The sequence below is a fragment of the Leucoraja erinacea genome, chromosome 3 (assembly GCF_028641065.1).
Source record: "Leucoraja erinacea ecotype New England chromosome 3, Leri_hhj_1, whole genome shotgun sequence".
Classification (NCBI taxonomy): domain Eukaryota; kingdom Metazoa; phylum Chordata; class Chondrichthyes; order Rajiformes; family Rajidae; genus Leucoraja; species Leucoraja erinaceus.
The window spans coordinates 1,041,001-1,063,454 of NC_073379.1; the positions used below are offsets into that span (position 1 = coordinate 1,041,001).

At 45.4% G+C, this 22,454-nt stretch overlaps 1 protein-coding gene across 2 annotated transcripts in view; it reads left to right on the forward strand.

Annotated features, from left to right (window-relative positions):
- The window catches only part of dhfr (dihydrofolate reductase), a 49,996-nt gene extending 28,127 nt beyond the window's left edge, over positions 1 to 21,869 (forward strand). Inside the window, exons 5-7 of one of the 2 annotated variants that reach the window (XM_055631145.1) lie at positions 11,790 to 11,905; positions 15,610 to 15,722; positions 21,356 to 21,869. In XM_055631145.1, the coding sequence (XP_055487120.1) occupies positions 11,790 to 11,905; positions 15,610 to 15,694 (201 nt within the window). In that variant the 3' untranslated portion in view covers positions 15,695 to 15,722; positions 21,356 to 21,869. Of the gene's footprint in view, positions 1 to 11,789; positions 11,906 to 15,609; positions 17,525 to 21,355 lie in introns of those variants that run through there. The other variant, XM_055631138.1, reaches the window with a different exon arrangement.
- The last annotated feature ends 585 nt before the right edge of the window (positions 21,870 to 22,454 follow it).

The window sequence follows — 22,454 nt, forward strand, 5'->3', positions numbered from 1 at the left end:
TCTTGGAATGTATGCGAGATAGTTATCTAAATCAACATGTAGAGGAACCAACGAGAGAGCAGGCTATTTTAGACTGGGTATTGAGTAATGAGGAAGGGTTAGTTAGCAATCTTGTTGTACGTGCCCCCTTGGGCAAGAGTGACCATAATATGGTTGAGTTCTTCATTAGGATGGAGAGTGACATTGTTAATTCAGAAACAATGGTTCTGAACTTAAAGAAAGGTAACTTTGAGGGTATGAGACGTGAATTGGCCAAGATTGACTGGCAATTAATTCTAAAAGGGTTGACGGTGGATATGCAATGGAAGACATTTAAAGACTGCATGGATGAACTACAAAAATTGTTCATCCCAGTTTGGCAAAATATTATCTAAATGGTGGCCGATTGGGAAAGGGGGAGATGCAGCGAGACCTGGGTGTCATGGTACACCAGTCATTGAAGGTAGGCATGCAGGTGCAGCAGGCAGTAAAGAAAGCGAATGGTATGTTAGCTTTCATTGCAAAAGGATTTGAGTATAGGAGCAGAGAGGTTCTACTGCAGTTGTACAGGGTCTTGGTGAGACCACACCTGGAGTATTGCGTACAGTTTTGGTCTCCAAATCTGAGGAAGGACATTATTGCCATTGAGGGAGTGCAGAGACGGTTCACAAGACTGATTCCTGGGATGTCAGGACTGTCTTATGAAGAAAGACTGGATAGACTTGGTTTATACTCTCTAGAATTTAGAAGATTGAGAGGGGATCTTATAGAAACTTACAAAATTCTTAAGGGGTTGGACAGGCTAGATGCAGGAAGATTGTTCCCGATGTTAGGGAAGTCCAGGACTAGTGGTCACAGCTTAAGGATAAAGGGGAAATCCTTTAAAACCGAGATGAGAAGAACTTTTTTCACGCAGAGAGTGGTGAATCTCTGGAACTCTCTGCCACAGAGGGTAGTTGAGGCCAGTTCATTGGCTATATTTAAGAGGGAGTTAGATGTGGCCCTTGTGGCTAAGGGGATCAGGGGGTATGGAGAGAAGGCAGGTACGGGATACTGAGTTGGATGATCAGCCATGATCATATTGAATGGCGGTGCAGGCTCGAAGGGCCGAATGGCCTACTCCTGCACCTAATTTCTATGTTTCTATGTTAGCTGTGAAAGTGATGAAATATTTTGAGGCTATTAAAGCCTGCACATAAACCTGTTGTTTTGTATCATTATCATGTGATAGGAGTAGAATTAGGCCATTCAGCCCATCAAGGCTACGCCGCCATTCAATTACGGCTGATCTATCTATCTCTCCCTCCTAACCACATCCTAATTATCCGTCTTCCTGGTTTTTTTTGGTTAAACCCTTCATAACAAGCCTTGGTCCCTGCATAATTTCCTCACTTGAAATATTCTATCTACAGCGTGCCTGCCTGGGATAATTGTCTTGTAGATGAGAACTCAAGCAGGGAGGTTCTACTGCAGTTGTACAGGGTCTTGGTGAGACCACACCTGGAGTATTGCGTACAGTTTTGGTCTCCTAATCTGAGGAAAGACATTCTTGCCATAGAGGGTGTACAGAGAAGGTTCACCAGACTGATTCCTGGGATGGCAGGACTTTCATATGAAGAAAGACTGGATAGACTCGGCTTGTACTCGCTAGAATTTAGAAGATTGACGGGGGTTCTTATAGAAACGTACAAAATTCTTAAGCGGTTGGACAGGCTAGATGCAGGAAGATTATTCCCGATGTTGGGGAAGTCCAGAACAAGGTAACAGTTTAAGGATAAGAGGGAAGTATTTTAGGACCGAGATGCGAAAAAAAATTTTCACACGGAGAGTAGTGAATCTGTGGAATTCTCTGCCACAGGAGGTAGTTGAGTCCAGTTAATTGGCTATATTTAAGAGGGAGTTAGATGTGGCCCTTGTGGCTAAAGGGATCAGGGGGTATGGAGAGAAGGCAGGTACAGGATACTGAGCTGGATGATCAGCCATGATCATATTGAATGGCGGTGCAGGCTCGAAGGGCCGAATGTCCTACTCCTGCACCTATTTGCTATTTTTCTATGTTTCAACATTGCGCTCTGCAGCAGGTCTCATTCTCCCAACAGCGTAGAGATGCTCAATGTCATGGATTGCCTAAGGGTGGGGTGGGGGTGGGGGGGGGGCATCAATTAGCAATAGTGTCAAACTTGAGGGGGAAAAAATGACTTGCCCCAAAAAAAACGTTTTAAGGGCCTGTCCCACATGGCGATTTTTTTTCGGCGACTGCCAGCGTAATTGACTGACGTATCAGGGTCACCGAAAAATTTGCGGCGTGACGCAGCATGATGATGTATGACGCGTGGTGTTGTTTTAAGTGTCGCAGCTTTTTTTAGTCGCCGCTGGATTTTGAAATGTTCAAAATCTTTTGGCGACATTGTTATGACGCCGGCAGTCGCCGAAAAAATCGGCAAGTGGGACAGGCCCTTTATACTGGGAATGTATAACACATTTTTTCCTTAAGTAAGATTTTTTTTTAAATAAGTTGACCTGACAACTCGGAAGTGTCTGGGAACTGAACACAACTTGTTTGAAAGCTGCATAAATGTGAATTTGTGAACCATTGGAATAGAAAGCAAGGAGAGGAAAGCCACAGTAAAGGTCACCCTTTTCTGAAATTTGTAAACGCCAGAAAAAAATGAATTATGCGTCAGAAAGCAACTGGCTCCAAGGACATTAATATTAAAGATGTCACCTCATCCCCTTTCAAGGGCATTCTGTGTGGGTGTTCAGAGGGAAAGAAATGCTGTGTCCTTTCAAAGCCAGTGAAAAAGCAAGCTCACAATGTTGCTGCAATACATTTCTAGTTGATGGAGAGAACTTTCAGTCTCTGTGATGTCTCTGGTGCCAAACACTTTAACTCCCCTTACCCTCCCCATACTGACCTTTCTGTTCTGGGCCTCCTCTTCTGTCAAGAGTGAAGCCAAATGCTAATTGGAGGAAACATGGAAAATAAGTGAACAAGTAGGCCATTCGACCCTTCGAGCCAATATGTTCATGGCTGATCACCCAAAATAGTAAGATTAAACGAGAACTTACCAGTTTGAAGTTTGATCTGTATTTTATGAGGAGTTACGATGAGGGATTACATGAAGAGCCCGCTCAGCACGCATGCGCGGCATACTTTAAAGCAGCGGTGTGGAATCACAGATAGACACAGTTATTGAAATAAACATAGTAAAGAAAAGTAGACATCAGCTATCAGTTTGACCCATATTATTGAGGGTGGGAGCGGGGGACACGTAATCCCTCATCGTAACTCCTCATAAAATAGAGATTAAACTTCAAACTGGTAAGTTCTCGTTTAATCTTACTATTTTACTTCGGAGTCATGTGAGTGACTACGTGAAGATTTTAAAGGTCTGTGATTTCAAACCGTGTAACAGTTGTTACTTCACTCACTGCCGAAGTCCTTGAGGGAGGAAGTGTGTTATCGTAATCAACCAATGAATCTGTTTGTAGAAAAACAATGATATTTTTTAACAATAACAACAAAGAAATTGCTCCCCTGGGCTTAACTTAAATATTTGCAGTCTGTAAAATTTTTTCTGCAAATAAAGCAGGTTTTGCCAATGCCTTATTATAAAAAGTTCTGAACGTTCTTTCCCCCGACCATCCTGCTGTAGCCAGGATGTGGTCTATAGGCACGTCCATTCTTTTGGCCGTCGATGTTGATGCTGCCCTGGTGGAGTGAGATTTGTACATGTTAGTGCTTATCCCAGCAGCTTTTAGCGCCTGCTTGAGCCATCTCGAAATGGTTTGGCTCATCACCCGACCATAAGGTTTTTTATGACTGACCCATAAGGCTTTTTCACTCCCTCGAATATTTTTGGTTGTGTCTATGTAGGACAGTAGGTGGGTCATGGCACATAACCGTGGTTCTGCGGGTAAGCCCGGAATTCCACGGCTGGATTAGGTGTTCCTGGTCTGCTCTGTTTGATCAGTCCCTGGATAATGAAAGAGATCTGGCCTGGAGCTGTGACTATTTTGTCCAGTTGCAATAGATGTAGTGACTGGACCCTCTGTGCAGCTACAAGTGCCATCAACATGAGTGTTTTGAGCGTAGATTGTTCCAGGTTGAGGGATCTGGCTGGTGGCCATCCCCTGAGGTATGTCAGGACCACACTGACATCCCATATATGGGTGTACCTTGGTCTAGGGGGGTTAGAGTTGTAAATACCCTTAATTAGTTTGACCACCAGCAGGTGGGACCCCATGGCCTGTTGTCCTGGAGCTTGTTTTAAATAGACAGACAGGGCACTTCTAGCTGTGTTGATGGCACTGTAGCTGAGTCCTTCATCGTGGTGAAGGTTCGCCAGGAATTCCAGTACGTTGGTAACTGTAGCGGTTGAGTAGATGGTCCCTGTATCCAAGCAGTACTTCTCCCACTTTTTGATGCTGGACAAGTACTGTTTTCTTGTGGATGTTCGGAGGGATGTCGTGGAGTAATGGGAACCATGGCTGTACAGGCCAGTCGGGTACTATCAAAATACCTGAAGCAGAGTCCATTTGTATTTTGCATAGTACACGGCTGATGAGGCAGAAGGGAGGACATGCATAGAAGAAGAAATTTCCCCAATCCAGCGCGAACGCATCTACCGCTGCTGCCTCAGGGTCTGGTTCCCAAGTGACATACGTAGGTACCTGGTAATTTAGCCTTGATGCAAATAAGTCGAGATCTGGCGTGCCATATTGCTTAATAATCTTTGCAAACACTTTGGGATTTAACATCCATTCGGTGTTGTCATTAAATTTGCGTGACCTGGTGTCTGCCACTGTATTTAGCTTACCTGGCAGGTAAGTTGCTGATAGCCAAATATGTCTTTTGACACACCATTGCCAAATTGTGTTGACCAATTTGTTACATGATATCGATTTTATGCCGCTCATATGGTTAATGTAGGCCACCACCGTAGTATTGTCTATTTGTAACCGTACATGCAAGTGATGCATATTGGATGCATATGCTTTTAAACCATAAAAGGCACCCAACATCTCTAGATAGTTAATGCCCAGTGTAAGTAGTAATGATGACTCTTGGTTAGTCCATCTACCACCTGTGCTGGATATGGAGTTAGTCGCTCCCCAGCCTTGAGCACTGGCATCTGTTTGGATAACTAAAGTAGGGTTAATGATGATGATAGGGCTGAAACTATGCCAAACGTTTTCTGCCCACCACTGTAGTTCTGATATTGCTTCAGTGCGTAATTTCATGATACGATCATAATGATCTGCATGTCGTTTTAGTGCCTGTACCTTTGCTCTTTGTAAGTTTTGATAGTGCAAAGGTCCAAATTGTGTAGCCGGAAATGCTGCTACCATTTCCCCAATTACTCTTGCTACTTGTCGAATAGTTGGTCGCTCGTTGACATTAAATTGTTGCATGATTATGCCAATTCAGTTGTTTTGTCTTTTGGCAAAGTTACAGACATGTGGGCTGAGTTAATTGTGAAGCCAAAGTAGTCCATGGTTGTGGATGGCTTCAACTTAGATTTATCTGGATGTAAGACAAATCCCAAGGTTTCGAACAACTGTTTGGTAGCTGACACAGCTGATATGCCAATTCCATGGTCTTGCCTACTATTAAGATATCATCAAGATATGCCATGACCATATGTTTTTGTCTTCTTAATATTGCCAGGGCTGGTTTTAGTATCTTGGTGAATAATCTTGGGGCTGAAGTTAACCCATTGGGTAATGCTGTAAACTGCCATTTGCCCCATCCAGGTAAATTTCAGGTATCTGCGATGATCCTTGTGAATGGGTACTGAATAGTAAGCATCTTTGAGGTCAAACATAGAAACATAGAAATTAGGTGCAGGAGTAGGCCATTTGGCCCTTCGAGCCTGCACCGCCATTCAATATGATCATGGCTGATCATCCAACTCAGTATCCCGTACCTGCCTTCTCTCCACACCCTCTGATCCCCTTAGCCACAAGGGCCACATCTAACTCCCTCTTAAATATAGCCAATGAACTGGCCTCAACTACCCTCTGTGGCAGAGAGTTCCAGAGATTCACCACTCTCTGTGTGAAAAAAGTTCTTCTCATCTCGGTTTTAAAGGATTTCCCCCTTATCCTTAAGCTGTGACCCCTTGTCCTGGACTTCCCTAACATCGGGAACAATCTTCCTGCATCTAGCCTGTCCAACCCCTTAAGAATTTTGTAAGTTTCTCTAAGATCCCCTCTCAATCTTCTAAATTCTAGAGAGTATAAACCAAGTCTATCCAGTCTTTCTTCATAAGACAGTCCTGACATCCCAGGAATCAGTCTGGTGAACCGTCTCTGCACTCCCTCTATGGCAATACTGTCCTTTCTCAGATTTGGAGTCCAAAACTGTACACAATACTCCAGGTGTGGTCTCACCAAGACCCTGTACAACTGCAGTAGTACCTCCCTGCTCCTGTACTCAAATCCTTTTGCAATGAAAGCTAACATACCATTCGCTTTCTTTACTGCCTGCTGCACCTGCATGCCTACCTTCAATGACTGTTGTACCATGACACCTAGGTCTCGCTGCATCTCCCCCTTTCCCAATCGGCCACCATTTAGATAATAGTCTGCTTTCCCGTTTTTGCCACCAAAATGGATAACCTCACATTTATCCACATTATACTGCATCTGCCAAACATTTGCCCACTCACCCAGCCTATCCAAGTCACCTTGCAGTCTCCTAGCATCCTCCTCACAGCTAACACTGCCCCCCAGCTTAGTGTCATCCGCAAACTTGGAGATATTGCCTTCAATTCCCTCATCCAGATGATTAATATATATTGTAAATAGGTGGGGGTCCCAGCACTGAGCCTTGCGGTACCCCACTAGTCACTGCCTGCCATTGTGAAAAGGACCCGTTTACTCCTACTCTTTGCTTCCTGTTTGCCAGCCAGTTCTCTATCCACATCAATACTGAACCCCCAATGCCTTGTGCTTTAAGTTTGTATACTAATCTCTTATGTGGGACCTTGTTGAAAGCCTTCTTGAAGTCCAGATACACCATATCCACTGGTTCTCCCCTATCCACGCTACCAGTTACATCCTCGAAAAATTCTATAAGATTCGTCAGACATGATTTACCTTTCGTAAATCCATGCTGACTTTGTCCAATGATTTCACCACTTTCCAAATGTGCTGCTATCCCATCTTTAATAACTGACTCTAGCAGTTTCCCCACTGCCGATGTTAGACTAACTGGTCTGTAATTCCCCATTTTCTCTCTCCCTCCCTTCTTAAAAAGTGGGGTTACGTTTGCTACCCGCCAATCTTCAGGAACTACTCCAGAATCTAAAGAGTTTTGAAAGATTATTACTAATGCGTCCACTATTTCTGGAGCTACTTCCTTAAGTACTCTGGGATGCAGCCTATCTGGCCCTGGGGATTTATCGGCCTTTAATCCATTCAATTTACCCAACACCACTTCCCGGCTAACCTGGATTTCACTCAATTCCTCCAACTCCTTTGACCCGCGGTCCCCTGCTAGTTCCGGCAAATTATTTATGTCTTCCTTAGTGAAGACGGAACCAAAGTAGTTATTCAATTGGTCCGCCATATCCTTGTTCCCCATGATCACCTCACCTGTTTCTGACTGCAAGGGACCTACATTTGTTTTAACTAATCTCTTTTCACATATCTATAAAAACTTTTGCAGTCAGTTTTTATGTTCCCTGCCAGTTTTCTTTCATAATCTATTTTCCCTTCCTAATTAAGCCCTTTGTCCTCCTCTGCTGGTCTTTGAATTTCTCCCAGTCCTCCGGTATGCTGCTTTTTCTGGCTAATTTGTACGCATCATCCTTCGCTTTGATACTATCCCTGATTTCCCTTGTTATCCACGGATGTACTACCTTCCCTGATTTATTCTTTTGCCAAACTGGTATGAACAATTTTTGTAGTTCATCCATGCAGCCTTTAAATGTCTTCCATTGCATATCCACCGTCAACCCTTTTAGAATTAATTGCCAGTCAATCTTGGCCAATTCACGTCTCATGCCCTCAAAGTTACCTTTCTTTAAGTTCAGAACCATTGTTTCTGAATTAACAATGTCACTCTCCATCCTAATGAAGAACTCAACCATATTATGGTCACTCTTGCCCAAGGGGGCACGTACAACAAGATTGCTATCTAACCCTTCCTCATTACTCAATACCCAGTCTAAAATAGCCTGCTCTCTCGTTGGTTCCTCTACATGTTGATTTAGATAACTATCCCGCATACATTCCAAGAAATCCTCTTCCTCAGCACCCCTGCCAATTTGATTCACCCAATCTATATGTAGATTGAAGTCACCCATTATAACTGTTTTGCCTTTGTCACACGCATTTCTAATTTCCTGTTTGATACCATCTCCAACTTCACTACTACTGTTAGGTGGCCTGTACACAACACCCACCACCGTTTTCTGCCCCTTAGTGTTTTGCAGCTCTACCCATACCGATTCCACATCCTCCAAACTAATGTCCTTCCTTTCCATTGCATTAATCCCCTCTCTAATCAGTAACGCTACCCCACCTCCTTTTCCTTTCTGTCTATCCCTCCTGAATATTGAATATCCCTGGATGTTCAGCTCCCAGCCTTGGTCACCCTGGAGCCATGTCTCCGTGATCCCAATGCTTGCCATGAAGTATCCTTTGGAAATCAGTTGTTTGGCAGTAACAAACGTTTCCATTTTGAAATGTACATACTTAACAAAACATATTTAGTGAAGTTAAGTCAATGATGATGCGACACCCACCATCTTTTTTAGTTTTAGTGAATATATTTGACACAAATTCCAAGGGTTCATGTTTTGTTTTTTCCCATGATACCCTTAGTGATTAGTCTCACCAGTTCAGCTTGTCCCTCTCGTTTCTCTTTAACTGAGAGGGAAAAGACCCTCTGGGGTGAATGTTGAACTGGTGGCAATTTTTCTAGTATAAATTGTATTTTGTATCCACTAATGCTATTGAGTATATACTTGTCACTCGTGTTAGACTCCCATGCTTCCTTAAACAGGTGTAATCTCCCCCCTGTTAGTATTGTGCCCCTACTTTCTATATGCTGGTAGGAACCAGACCCACCTACCTCCATGGTTATGGGTGTTTCTTCTGTCTCTTCCCAGACCAGCGAGTCTTGTTCGTTGTCTGACGTGGCGGTGATGTTTGGGGGTGGCGCATTTTCCATGGGGTCCGCTCTGGGCTTTGGTCTAAAAAAGACTTCAGGTGGTGATATGCGGACCCCGAGCTTTCACCAGTCCCATAGGGTAGACGTCAACTGGTGGACGCGATGGGGTGCTGCTGCTTGGGTATTGTTGTTTTGGGTTTGCTCGTCCCGGGGCCTGCCCTCATGAGACCAAAAGTTTTTTAGAGGCCTCTTCCATATCCTTTACTTTTTTCGTGAGGTCTTTGCCAAAGAGCAGTGTGTCTGGCTCACTGGCTGGGGTTTTGCACAACCCCGCGAATTTTGGATTTAGGACAGGTCTTATAATTTCTTTACGGAGGTTATTTATCTCGAACTGCATGTTTGTACAACAGTGCGAGAGTGTCTTGTTGGTTTGTGGTCATCTCCGTATTGTCCACAGAACGAGCAAACGAGCTGACGTCAGGAGCCTGAGGATCCGCTGCAGTTTCAGCTCCTGGTTCCGAATATTTGTCCCGATTTGTCCCACAATTTTCTGGAGCTGTGTACAATTCTAAGACCTCATTAAACACTTGCTCCTGTAGGGGCCTGTTGGAGAGGTGGTTGATGCTGGCCGCTAGTTTAGGCTCTAATGGCCTTCCTGCACGTGGGGCTGCCACGTAGCGGTCCACCACACTCAGCAGCTCTTCCTGGTCCTGCACCCCTTGCATACTCCCGACTTCTTCAGCCAGCATCCCCTCTTCCTGACCTTCCCAGTCCTGGTCACCAAAGCTGCCCTCGGGTGAGGAGGAAGCGATGGCCAGTGCACAAGGCACTGTGGAGGGAGTGCCTGAACTCCCCCTGCGAGACTGGCCCTCACGCAGCGAGTCTCGCTGGAGTATCTTGTCCAGGAGCCGCTCCATGCGGCTCAAGCGGCTGTCTCTGCTCCGAACGGGTGGAGAGACGTCCCCGTCCGACGAATCGGAAACCACCGGCCGGATGCTGTTCCTGGTGGCTTTACAACCAGCCCGCTGCTCAGGCGCTAGCAGGACTGGGCTCGGCCCGGTGTCGGGGATGGCGGAGCGCCGGGTAAGCGGTCCTACCGCCTGCTGCCCCCCACAGATGGAACGCTCCTCCGTTGGAGTCGAGCGGGGGACAGGTTTCTTCAAGAGCCACTTTTTGTTCATGCCTGTGAAAACAAAGCAGAAGGCTCTCCTTGCCAACGAAGAGCCGACCTCAGAGTAACTTACGTGACGGTCCGTCTTTTAAACTGCAGCGGGAGCTCCTGATTCCCGCTGTGGCCGCTGTTGCACTGCTGAACGCAATGCCGTGCATGCGTGCTGAGCGGGCTCTTCACGTAGTCACTCACGTGACTCCGAAGTAAAATCAGTACCCCGTTCCTGCTTTCTACCCATATCCCTTGAGTCTGCTAGCCTCAAAAGCTACATCTAACTCTTCTGTGGCAAATAATTCCAGATTCACTACTCACTGGGTGAAAACATTTTTCCTCATCTTAGCCCTAAATGGCCTTCCCTTATTCTTAAACTGTGAGAATTGGTAGTTGAAGCAGGTACAATCACAGTGTTTAAATAAAAAACATTTGATCCCTGGGTTCTGAAGAAGGGTCTCGACCCGAAATCTCACCCAATCCTTCTCTCCAGAGATGCTGCCTTTCCCGCTGAGTTACTCCAGCATTTTGTGTCTACCTTCGATTTAAACCAGCATCTGCAGTTCCTTCCTACACATAGTTTGTCAGTTGTTCGGAATCTCCCATAACCTGTTGAATTAGCAATGTAATCGCCATGTGGATGTAATAGGTCAAGATACCAATGAATACAAATTCCCATTTGTCTTCTGCGGACATTACCATACGAGATTGATCCCTGGGATGGCAGGACTGTCATATGAGGAAAGATTGAAAAGACTAGGCTTGTATTCACTGCAGTGTAGAAGGATGAGGGGGTATATTATAGAAATATATAAAATTATAAAATGACTGGACAAGCTAGATGCAGGAAAAATGTTCCCAATGTTGGGCGAGTCCAGAATCAGGGGCCACAGTCTTAGAATAAAGGGGAGGTCATTTAAGACTGAGGTGAGAAAAAACTTTTCACCCAGAGTTGTGAATTTATGGAGGGCAGTGGAGGCCAAATCACTGGATGGATTTAAGAGAGAGTTAGATGGAGCTCTAGGGGCTAGTGGAGTCAAGGGATATGGGGAGAATGCAGGCAAGGGTTATTGATAGGGGACGATCAGCCATGATCACAATGAATGGTGGTGCTGGCTCGAAGGGCCGAATGGCCTCCTCCTGCACCTATTTTCTATGTTTCTTGGTTCTGCATCTAAGAATGGAATGCTTGGGACCTTCAACAGATAAGACATGGAAGTCTACAATTAAAGAAGGGCAAAAGGCATTAAAATTAGCCAATGATTGAATGGCGGAGTAGACTTGATGGGCTGAATGACATTGTATCCTAGCACATTGTAGATTGGCTATTGCATACTAGCTAATTATAGTGTTTGTTAGTAGTAGCTCCGCCTAGTACGTGCTTTATACTATCAAGAGCTCGCCTACGCCAGCCAGTGATTTAATAAATATGTTTTGTATCTTAACGTGTGTTCGGGTCACATCATTACACTTATGATCTTATGAAAACTCCCAACTATGCTCGTATTAACATTTTTTTTCCAGGAGGCCTTGGAAAGCCCGGCTTCACATCGTTTATTTGTGACTCGTATTCTTCAAGACTTTGACAGTGATACCTTCATACCCGAGATAAACTTGAACAAGTTCAAACTGCTTCCTGAGTAAGTAATTCAGTTGCGATACTCAGTCCAAAGGGAAAACCTCTTCATGAAATTTCAATCAGAGAAAGATTCCTACATGTGATAGTCTCGTTCCAAAAAATTATTATTGTCCCCAGGATCATAATTGCTTCTAGATTCATCTTGACCAATTTTTGATTGTGGACTTATGGAATTTAATTCCGAGTTTAATTGAAAGCTGCTGCAGAAATCATAAGAGGATAGTGTAAGTGTTTCTCCACGTGGTAGCTTCCAAATTGTAAAGGTCTATCCTGTTTAACAAAGTGTAGCAATGGAGAATTCAGTGCCAGCATCGATCACTTACCGTGGACACATGTAACCATATTTGTTGCTCGAAGGATAGACACAAAGTGCTGGAGTAACTCAGCGAGTCAGGCAGCATCTCTGGAGAAAAATAATAGGTGACATTTCGGGTCGGAAACCTACTTCAATCTGACCCGAAACGATACCTATTCTTTTTCTCTGGAGATGCTGCCCGACCCGCTGAGTTACTACAGCATTTTGTGTCTATCTTCGGTGTACACCAGCATCTGCAGTTCCTTCCTACACACTTGTTGCTCAAGAACTCGGTTTTTGAAATCATGGGAAGAAAAAAATTACTTAGAAACATAGAAAATAGGTGCAGGAGTAGGCCATTCGGCCCTTCGAGCCTGCACCGCCATTCAATACGATCATGGCTGATCATCCAACAGTATCCTGTACCTGCCTTCTCACCATACCCCCTGATCCCTTTAGCCACAAGGTCCACATCTAACTCCCTCTTAAATATAGCCAATGAACTGGCCTCAACTACTTTCTGTGGCAGAGAATTCCATAGATTCACCACTCTGTGTGACATTTTTTTTTCTCATCTCGGTCCTAAAAGATTTCTCCCTTATCCTTAAACTATGACCCCTTGTTCTGGATTTCCCCTACATCGGGAATAATCTTCCTGCATCTAGCCTGTCCAACCCCTAAAGAATTTTGTATGTTTCTATAAGATCCCCCCTCAATCTTCTAAACTCTAGCGAGTACAAGCCGAGTCTATCCAGTCTTTCTTCATATGAAAGTCCTGCCATCCCAGGAATCAGTCTGGTGAACCTTCTCTGTACTCGCTCTATGGCAAGAATGTCTTTCCTCAGATTAGGAGACCAAAACTGTACACAATACTTGATCAGTAAAATGGATTTCTGGAAAGACAATTTGTGTTGGAGGTGGGAGAGACTGGGGCTTGTATGGTAATGCAGGGAGTCTCTATGGAGATTGATGTGGCACAGTATTCCCATTAAAGCCATGAGTGGGTCGATGCAGGCAACCAGTAGGTAGGTAGGATCTGGGAACTTCTTCGTGGCCTCTTTCCTTTTGGAGGGCGCTTATGGAACTCCAAAGGCTTGGATAGAGTGGATGTGAAGAGGGTCTTTCCACTGGTGGGAGAGTCTAGGACTGGAGGTCATAGCCTCAGAATTAAAGGACGTTCTTTTAGGAAGGAGATGAGGAGAAATTTCTTTAGTCAGAGGGTGGTGAACCTGTGGAATTATTTGCCTGTGGAGACCAAGGGTGGATTTTTTTAAAGGCTGCGATAGATAGATTCTTGATTAGTACAAGTGTCAGGGGTTATGGGGAGAAGGCTGGAGAATGGGATTAGGAGGAAGAGATGATCAGCCATGATTGAATGGCGGAGTAGGCTTAATGGGCCGAATGGCCTAATTCTACTACTATCACATGACATAAACTGAAGTTTTGCCAGTGAACTGAGGGAAAATAATGAGTATGCCATTGAAGACTTTTACTTTCTTCCCTTTTAATACTTTACTGCAATTGGTTGTCGAGAGCATTAATTGTTTGACATTAATTAAAATATATCTATATATTACTAAAAGTCTGTTCTTGACCGGTTTTGGCCATCTGTGCTGCGATTTCCGAGAGAACGCCGCCACCTACGGCCGTTATTTTTGGCCACCTCGCTCAGAGCCCCCCTCCGCCGCATGTGTGCCGAGGATTTTTCCCGGCGATGAAAAATGACAGAGATATTAATGTTTTGACAAAATTCCCCATTCTCTCTGCTGCCCCTGCTGGAGGGAGGGGGAGGGACTATAAACCAGGAAGTGGTGTGCCTCAATCAGTCTCTGCAAGTGGTGTGCCTCAATCAGTCTCTGCCAGTGGTGTGCCTCAATCAGAGCTCTGAATGACAATGAACAAATGTCTCCACAGCTGTGAGTACCCATAATGTGGTTTGAAAATGAAAATATGGTTAGTTTGAGGAAAAAAGCACTGCCTGCAAATAGTTGTTTGGGTTGAAGTAAAAAAAGGCACCCTCCCCCCCCCCCCCCTCCCCCCCCCCCCCCCCCCCTCTCCCTCCCCCCCCCCCCCCCCCCCTCCTCCCCCCCTCCCCCCCCCCCCTCCCCCCCCCCCCCCCCCCCCCCCCCCCTCCCCGGACCCTCCATGCGTCAGTAGATAGGGTGGTTATGGGGGGGTAATTCCGTAATAGTTAGTGTGTGTGACGCTGCATGCCGATATACAAGGCAGGGGACAGGGCAAGCTGCACTTGGGGGGGAATTTAATATTGTCTTGAATGCAAAAGGTCACACCGGTCCAAAGCCAAGGTGACATACAGACTTGAATGAAATTCACACGGTCCAAAGCCAAGGTGATACAGACATATACCGTGATGAACGGGAAGGTTGGCGCTGTAATAAGTGGGACGGTAAGTCCTTTAAAAAGGGGGGAGAGGAGAGAGAAGGAGTGGAGACAACTTTTAAGAAGCCAGAGATACACGGCTGTGAAGCTCGGCGAACATTAACAATATGGGTCGGTAATGCCCCTGTCCCACTTAGGAAACCAGAACGGAAATACGTGGAGACTTTGCGCCCCACCCAAGGTTTCCGTGCGGTTCCCGGAGGTTTTTGTCAGTCTCCCTACCTGCTTCCACTACCTGCAACCTCCGGCAACCACCTGCAACCTCCAGGAACCGCACGGAAACCTTGGGTGGGGCGCAAAGTCTCCAGAGGTTTCCGTTCAGGTTTCCTAAGTGGGACAGGGGCATTATCCATGGTTCTGAAACCTACTGCTTACGTTTTTTTCCCAATGAGCCAATGAAATACAACCTACGAGAATCTTCAACCTCCTGGCAGCCCGCTAGGACCTCCTGGCGACCCACCTACGGCACAAGAATTCTCGCTACTCTCCATGGCGGCTTCATCCATGTTGAAAATTTTACGGCGACCGTAATGAGGCTGCGACTAGTTCCCAGAATGCGGGAACTCCTCACGACCATGAAGGTGACTCCTCGGCAACCACCCGCGAACAAGTGGTGACCATGTGGCCACCGCAGAGTCTCCTGCAGTCTCCTAAAAAGTTGCCTAAGTGGGACAGGTCCATGAGGGTCTCCAATGAGATAGATTGTAGTTCAGGACTGCTCTATACTTGTTGCTAGGATGGTTCAGTTACCTGATAACAGCTGGGAAGAAACTCTCCCTGAATCTGGATCTGTCACGCTTCTGTACCTTTTGGCCGTTCAGCGATGGGGGAGGAAGAGGGAGTGGCCAGGGTGCGACTTGTCCTTGATTATGCCGCTGGCCTTGCCGAGGCAGCGTGAGGTATAAATGGAGTCAATGGGAGCAACGTTGGTTTGTGTGATGCATTTAAAATGTTATAAAATGTTAATAACTTCACCAAATCAAGTTAAGATGCCTTGTGCCTTTCACCAGGTTCCCTGACGTTCCTGCAGACATTCAAGAAGAGAACGGGATCCGTTTTAAGTATGAGGTGTACGAAAGAATATCCCCCGTTTAATGGAAAGGAAATCTATGTAGATGAACAGGTGAATTTTTTTGGCATGTGTGAAACAGCTAAAGATCGAATTCCATGTAATCTCAAAAATAACGTTTAAGAAAAGAATGAAATTGGTGTAAGAATCTTTAAGAATCGCTGCATTACTTTGAAGTCCTCTTTAGATTCCCTCTGCCTTTCCCAAGTTGGGCTGTTGCACTGGACCAGAGTTGCAACAATTCAAGCCTCATAGATTTTATGGGCACGTCAGAGGCGGAGTATTGTAGGAACTGATGCTTCATCTCATCGTTGAGACTCATCCTGTGTAGAGCGCAGACTAGGGGTGCAATGGGATTATTTCCTTGGGCCTGTGTAAGCACCCACAACTCAAGCTCATCGGCATCCAGGATCAAGCAACCCGCCCGCCTGACACACTATCCTCCAGAGTTGCCACCACCCAGTGATGACCAATTCCACTCCAGTTGACACAATGCCAGAGGTAGAGTTGCTGCCTTACAGCTCCAGAGACCCAGGTTCGATCCTGACTATGGATGCTGCCTGTCCGGAGTTTGTACGTTCTCCCTGTGACCGCCTTGGTTACCCCGGGTGCTCCGGTTTCCTTCCTCACTCCAAAGACAAATAGGTTGGTAGGTTAATTGGCTTCAGTAAAGATTGTAAATTGTCCCTAGTGTGTAGGATAGTGTTACTGTACGGGGTGATCGTTGGTCAGTTCAGACGCTGTGGGCTGAAGGGCCTGTTTCCGCTCTGTATCTCTAAACTAAACACACTAGGGACAATTTAACATTTATACTAAGCCAATTAACCAACAAACCTACACGAGTGTGGAGGGAAACTGATCTCGGAGAAAACGCATGCAGTCACGGAGAGAACGTACAAACTCCGTACCGACAGCACCCGTAGTTGGGATCGAACCCGGGCTTCCAGCACTGCAAATGCTGTAAGGCAGCAACTCTACCGCTGCGCCATCTTGCCAACCAATAGTTGATTCTCCTGACTTTATTTCCTAACAAATGAGTGCATCTGAATTGATAATTGGTAAGGTAAGGATACAAAGGACATTTATTTTCACATACACCAATTGGTATAGTGAAATTTGACTTGCCAATGCAACACACAAATAAAGATAAGACACAACATTAAAGAATTTAACAACATAAAAACATCCCCCACAATGGTTCCCACTGTAGGGGAAGGCAGCATGGTCCAGTCCCATCCCCTGTTCACCCATAGTCGGGCCTATTGTGGCCTCCGCAGCCAGTCCGATGTTTTCAGGCTCTCTTGCCGGAAAGCTGGAACTCCGGCGTCGGGTCACTTTGGTCAGAGAATTGGCACGCTATTTTCAGATTCAGCTGCACGCAGGGAGAGAGGGAGTGACCCTTTATGTAAAGGACAATGTAGGTGAACAGGCTGTGTGAACCCTCGAAGATCAGTGATTATCAGCAAATGGCTACTAAACATCTCACTGTGAGCAGACACAAAATGCTGGAGTATCTCAGCAGGACGGCAGCATCTCTGGAGAGAACAAATGGGTGAAGTTTAGGGTCGAGACCCTTCTTCAGACTGATGTCAGCGGAGCGGGCTGTATTCCTACACGTCTCACTGTGGGTTCCATTTGTAAAGTGACCCTTATTATTGATCTTTGTTTCATTCGTCATCTCGTGCAATCATTTAAGGATGAAATGTGGGGAAGAGTTAATTCTGTCAAACCTGCTGCGTTTTGGAGAGGTGACATTAACTTTGTTATTCCTGCATTCTTTGAAATGTCAGCATTGAATCCTTGCGATTTTCTTTTTCTCTCTGCCCAGCGAATTAAACATTGACCTAAGGCAATAAGTAATGGTGTTTTTATTTATATAAATAATGATTCTGTGAGCATTGACTTGCATTGCTCCAGGCAAAATGACCAAACATTCACATTCATTATTGTCAGCAACACTTTCTTGTTTCAAATGAGGATTGTTTTTACTCCTCAGATGCTTTTTGTAGGCAAATAAAGAAGCATGCAAACTAGGCGTATAAATAGATTAAGCCAAAAGAAGTCAGCACAAGAGTTTTTTATAGTGTGATTTAATTAAATGTATAAATAATAATTTGAGGATGCTGCAGCAAGAACTGCTGCAAGGAAATAATCGTCCTGGCCTTCAAGAAAATAAATGTGCTTGAATCAGGCTTTTCATTAAAATCAAAAGCTCTTTACACTTTAAACATAGCGTGCAGTGGCGCAGCGATAGAGTTGCTGCCTCACAGCGCCAGAGACCTGGGTTCGATTCTGACTATGGGTCATGACGGTGGAACAGCAATGGCAGGAATTTCTGGGCATAATCCGGAAGACACAGGATCATTTCATTCCAAAAAGGAAGAAAGATTCTAAGGGGAGTAGGAGGCAACCGTGGCTGACAAGAGAAGTTAGGGATAGAATAAAACTAAAAGAAAAGATGTATAACACAGCAAAGAGTAGCCGGAAGCCAGAGGATTAGGAAACTTTCATAGGACAACAGAAGGAAACAAAACGGGCAACACAGGCTGAAAAGATGAAGTACGAGGGGAAGCTGGCCAGAAATATAAAGAAGGACAGTAAAAGCTTCTTTCGATATGTTAAGGGAAAAAGAGTAGCAAATGTGGGTCCCTTGAAGGCAGACATGGGTGAAATTATTATGGGCAACAAGGAAATGGCAGAAGAGTTGAATAGGTACTTCGGATCTGTCTTCACTAAGGAAGACACAAACAATCTCCCAGATGATGGGAACTCCCCGTGACCCTGTGGGTTTTCTCCGGGTGCTCCGGTTTCCTCCCACACTCAAGACCTCAAGAAAACGGTTTGTGTTATCAGCAAACTCTGAGGTTGCCCCATGCACCCAAGTTTAGGTCATTTGTGAAAACTGAAATAAAAACAAAATTGGTATTGGTTTATTATTGTTAGGTGTACTGAAATACAACAATAAGCTTTGTTTTGCATGCTATCCAGTCAAATCTTACTATCCATCAGCACATTGGATAGTGCAAAAGAGGAACGAAACAGTACAGAATATAGTGTAGATAAATACAAAATGCTGGGGTAACTCAGCAGGACAGGCAACATCTCTGGAGAGAAGGAATAGGTGATATTTCGGGTTAAGACCCTTCTTAACTCTGATCAAGAAGGCTCACCAGCGTCTCTTCTTCCTGCGGAGACTGAAGAAGGTCCATCTGTCTCCTCAGATCCTGGTGAACTTCTACCGCTGCACCATCGAGAGCATCCTTACCAACTGTATCACAGTATGGTATGGCAACTGTTCTGTCTCCGACCGGAAGGCATTGCAGAGGGTGGTGAAAATTGCCAAACGCATCACCGGTTCCTCGCTCCCCTCCATTGAGTCTGTCCAAAGCAAGCGTTGTCTGCGGAGGGCGCTCAGCATCGCCAAGGACTGCTCTCACCCCAACCATGGACTGTTTACCCTCCTACCATCCGGGAAGCGCTACAGGTCTCTCCGTTGCCGAACCAGCAGGTCGAGGAACAGCTTCTTCCCGGCGGCTGTCACTCTACTCAACAACGTACCTCGGTGACTGCCAATCAAGGCAGGGGGAAAATTAGCACAAAATATGATGAAACGTTTAAATTCGATGAAAGAACATGTTAGCAACATTGCAGCCATCAAAACAGCAGAGAGTCCTGAGTAGGACTGTCCAATGTGTCCGGCCTTAAGCCAATTGGACCAATTGCTCCCAATTGGGCCCCGCGCCTAAGGGGGCCCCGTGCTAGCCCCGTGCTAGAGTAACCTACTCTCGGCTCGTCAAGTACACAACAACACATTCCTCGAGTTTACTCCGCATTGTTAAGAACTATTTTCCTTGGCATTGTGACTGACCAAAGTTTCTAGAGGTCGTCAGATCTACGTTTGTTTCCATCTCATGGTGTGAGTTTCCCTTCCATCGAGTGTAAACACAGCTGACTGAATCTTACTACTAGCTGATTAATTTTGTCAGTGACCCATAAATGATGTACGTTTTAGTAACCAAGATGTCTGATATATGAAGTCACAGATTTTCAGATTACTGTAAAGAGCAGTACAAAATGTTCATAAATCATCAGGTGAAAGATGATCGTATATCATGATGTGTTGCAATGAAGATAAATTAATTTTATTAAGCATTCCTTCCGTTACGGCTTTTCGTAAGAAGTGATAGGCAGGTGTTATATGTTTTCTGCTTTATTCAGTCATATTTACAGACAGTACGAATATTATTTAAAATAAATGAATAAATAAACTGGAACAGGAAAAAGATCAAGTTAAAACCACAAAACTGGCTGATATAGATGGATACATGCTTTGTGAGGAAATGGAGGCACTAAAGCCAATTCTGCCACCAGAGATTCAAAACCCCATGAAAATGCTTGAATTCCTTGCTTGCAACAACAGCTCTACCGCATTTCCAAACTTATTTACTGCTCTTCTGATTTTCTTGACAATCCCAGTGACTGGTATCTGGAGAAAGGAGTTTTTCCAAGCTGAAACTGATCAAAACTTACGTGAGATCATCAATTCAGCAAGAATGTTTGAACAGTTTGCCAATTATGTCCATTGAAGCTGAAATTAGCAGGAGTTAGACAAAATTCTAAAATATTTTTCAGAGAAAAAGCAAGAAATAATAATAATATCATAATAAAAGGCAATAATAATATGACATTTATAATTCATGAATGTTAATAGAAATCCAAAAAAGATAATTTGTTTCCAACAATGCACGTACATTCTGATTTTTTTTTCTGAAAAAAAATCAATTCATATTTTTAATAAATCATTTCACAGTCACTAAGACAAGTCGTATTGTAACTATGTACTTTTCAGAGGTGATCTACACATTTTGTTTGTTACTCGTATGCAATTTTATAATAAAACTAGACCAAGGGGGACCCGTTGGGTCCCATCCCCTCAATATGTGGCCCCCCCCCACACACGCACTAACCACACCCCCCCTCACACACACACACACAACCACCCCCACCCACACACACACACACACACTAACCATCCACACACAAACTAACCACCCCACACATACACTAACCACCCCCCCACACACACACACATACATACACAAACCATCCCACTTGATATTATATTAATATTATTCATTGGCTCCTTTTACACCCGTCCCCGACCCTATCCACTGACGCATAGCCCCCACCTCGCCGGCGCGTCTAGAGAAGGACTTGATATTATATTAATATTGTTCATTTGCTCCTTGACGCATAGCCCCCACCTCGCCGGCGAGCGTGTCTAGAGAGGGAGGGGGGGGGGGGGGGTGGGGAGAGAGCATAGGGGCAGGGGGGAGAGAGAGGGCAGAGAGACAGGGGCAGAGAGAGAGAGACAATAGACAATAGGTGCAGGAGTAGGCCATTCAGCCCTTTCCGCCAGCACCGCCATTCAATGTGATCATGGCTGATCATCCTCAATCAGTACCCTGTTCCTGCCTTCTCCACATATCCCCTGACTCCGCTATTTTTAAGAGGGGTAGAGATAGTGGGGCAGAGAAAGAGAGAGAGAGGGAGGGGGGGGGGGGGGGAGAGAGGGAGGGGGGGGGGGGAGGGGGGGGAGAGAGGGGGAGAGTGGGAGGAGGGGGGAGAGGGGGGAGAGAGATATAAAGTCTAAAATAGACTTTAATTATATTTCTATGATTCTACAGACCTTGGCTGGGAACCTGGGGCTCATAAAAATTGTTCCCAATTGGGCCCCGCACCTCCTAAGGCCGGCCCTGGTTCCCACAAATAGATGCACACAAAGAGACATCAGACTAGATGCTGGAATCTCGAGCGAAAAACAAAACATACTGGAAGAACTCAGCAGGCCAGGTAGCATCTGTGGAGGGAAATGGACAGACAATGTTTCGGGTCAAGATCCTTCTTCAGGTGCACAAAACTTGGACTAACGCAGTTACAGAACATGAAGAGCTGGAAGAACTCAGCAGATCAGGCACCAACCCTGGAGGGAATGGCCCAAAACCTTTTCAGATCGGGACCCTTCTACAGACTGATTGAGGTGCTGCGTTACAGCACCAGAGACCCGGGTTGTTTTATATTATTAATGTTTTATGTGTCATTCCTAACTGTCACTGTATGTCATGTTGTCACTTGCGGGCGGAGCACCAAAGCAAATCCCTTGTATGGGAATACTTGGCCAATAAACGTATTCATTCATTCAATCCTGACTACAAGTGCTGTCAGTCCGGTGTTTGCACGTTCTCCCTCTGACCCAGTGGGTTTCCTCCCAGTGCTCTGGTTTCCTCCCACATTCCCAAAGGCGTGCGGGTTTGGAGGTTAATTGGCCTCTGTAAATTGCCCTGAGTCAGCAGGAGATGGATGAGAAAGTGGGATGACATAGAATTAATGCAGGGCTGCCAACTCTCACGCTTTGAGCGTGAGACTCACTCATTTCAGCCAATTCTCACGCCCTCACGCTGAAGACAGAATTCTCACGCTGTCTTCAGTCCCTGCACATCAAGGATCCTATAGCGGAGCTATACGTACGATCTTTGCTGCACAGTTTGTCTCTGCGCCATGACAGCGATCTGTGCGGTCAGGGGAAGCGCGTCAGTTGACGGCTGTGAGTGGCGTCGCGTCTCTTCTCTTCTTTCTTGGTTGGATGTGCAGCTGCCGACAACATGAAGCAGCCGGAGACAGAACTAACCAGGTGAATTGGTTGTAAAATATGGGGGGGATTACAATGAGGCCAAACATCTAGGACAGGGTTCGGCAACCTACGGCACACGGGCTGAATCCGGCCCC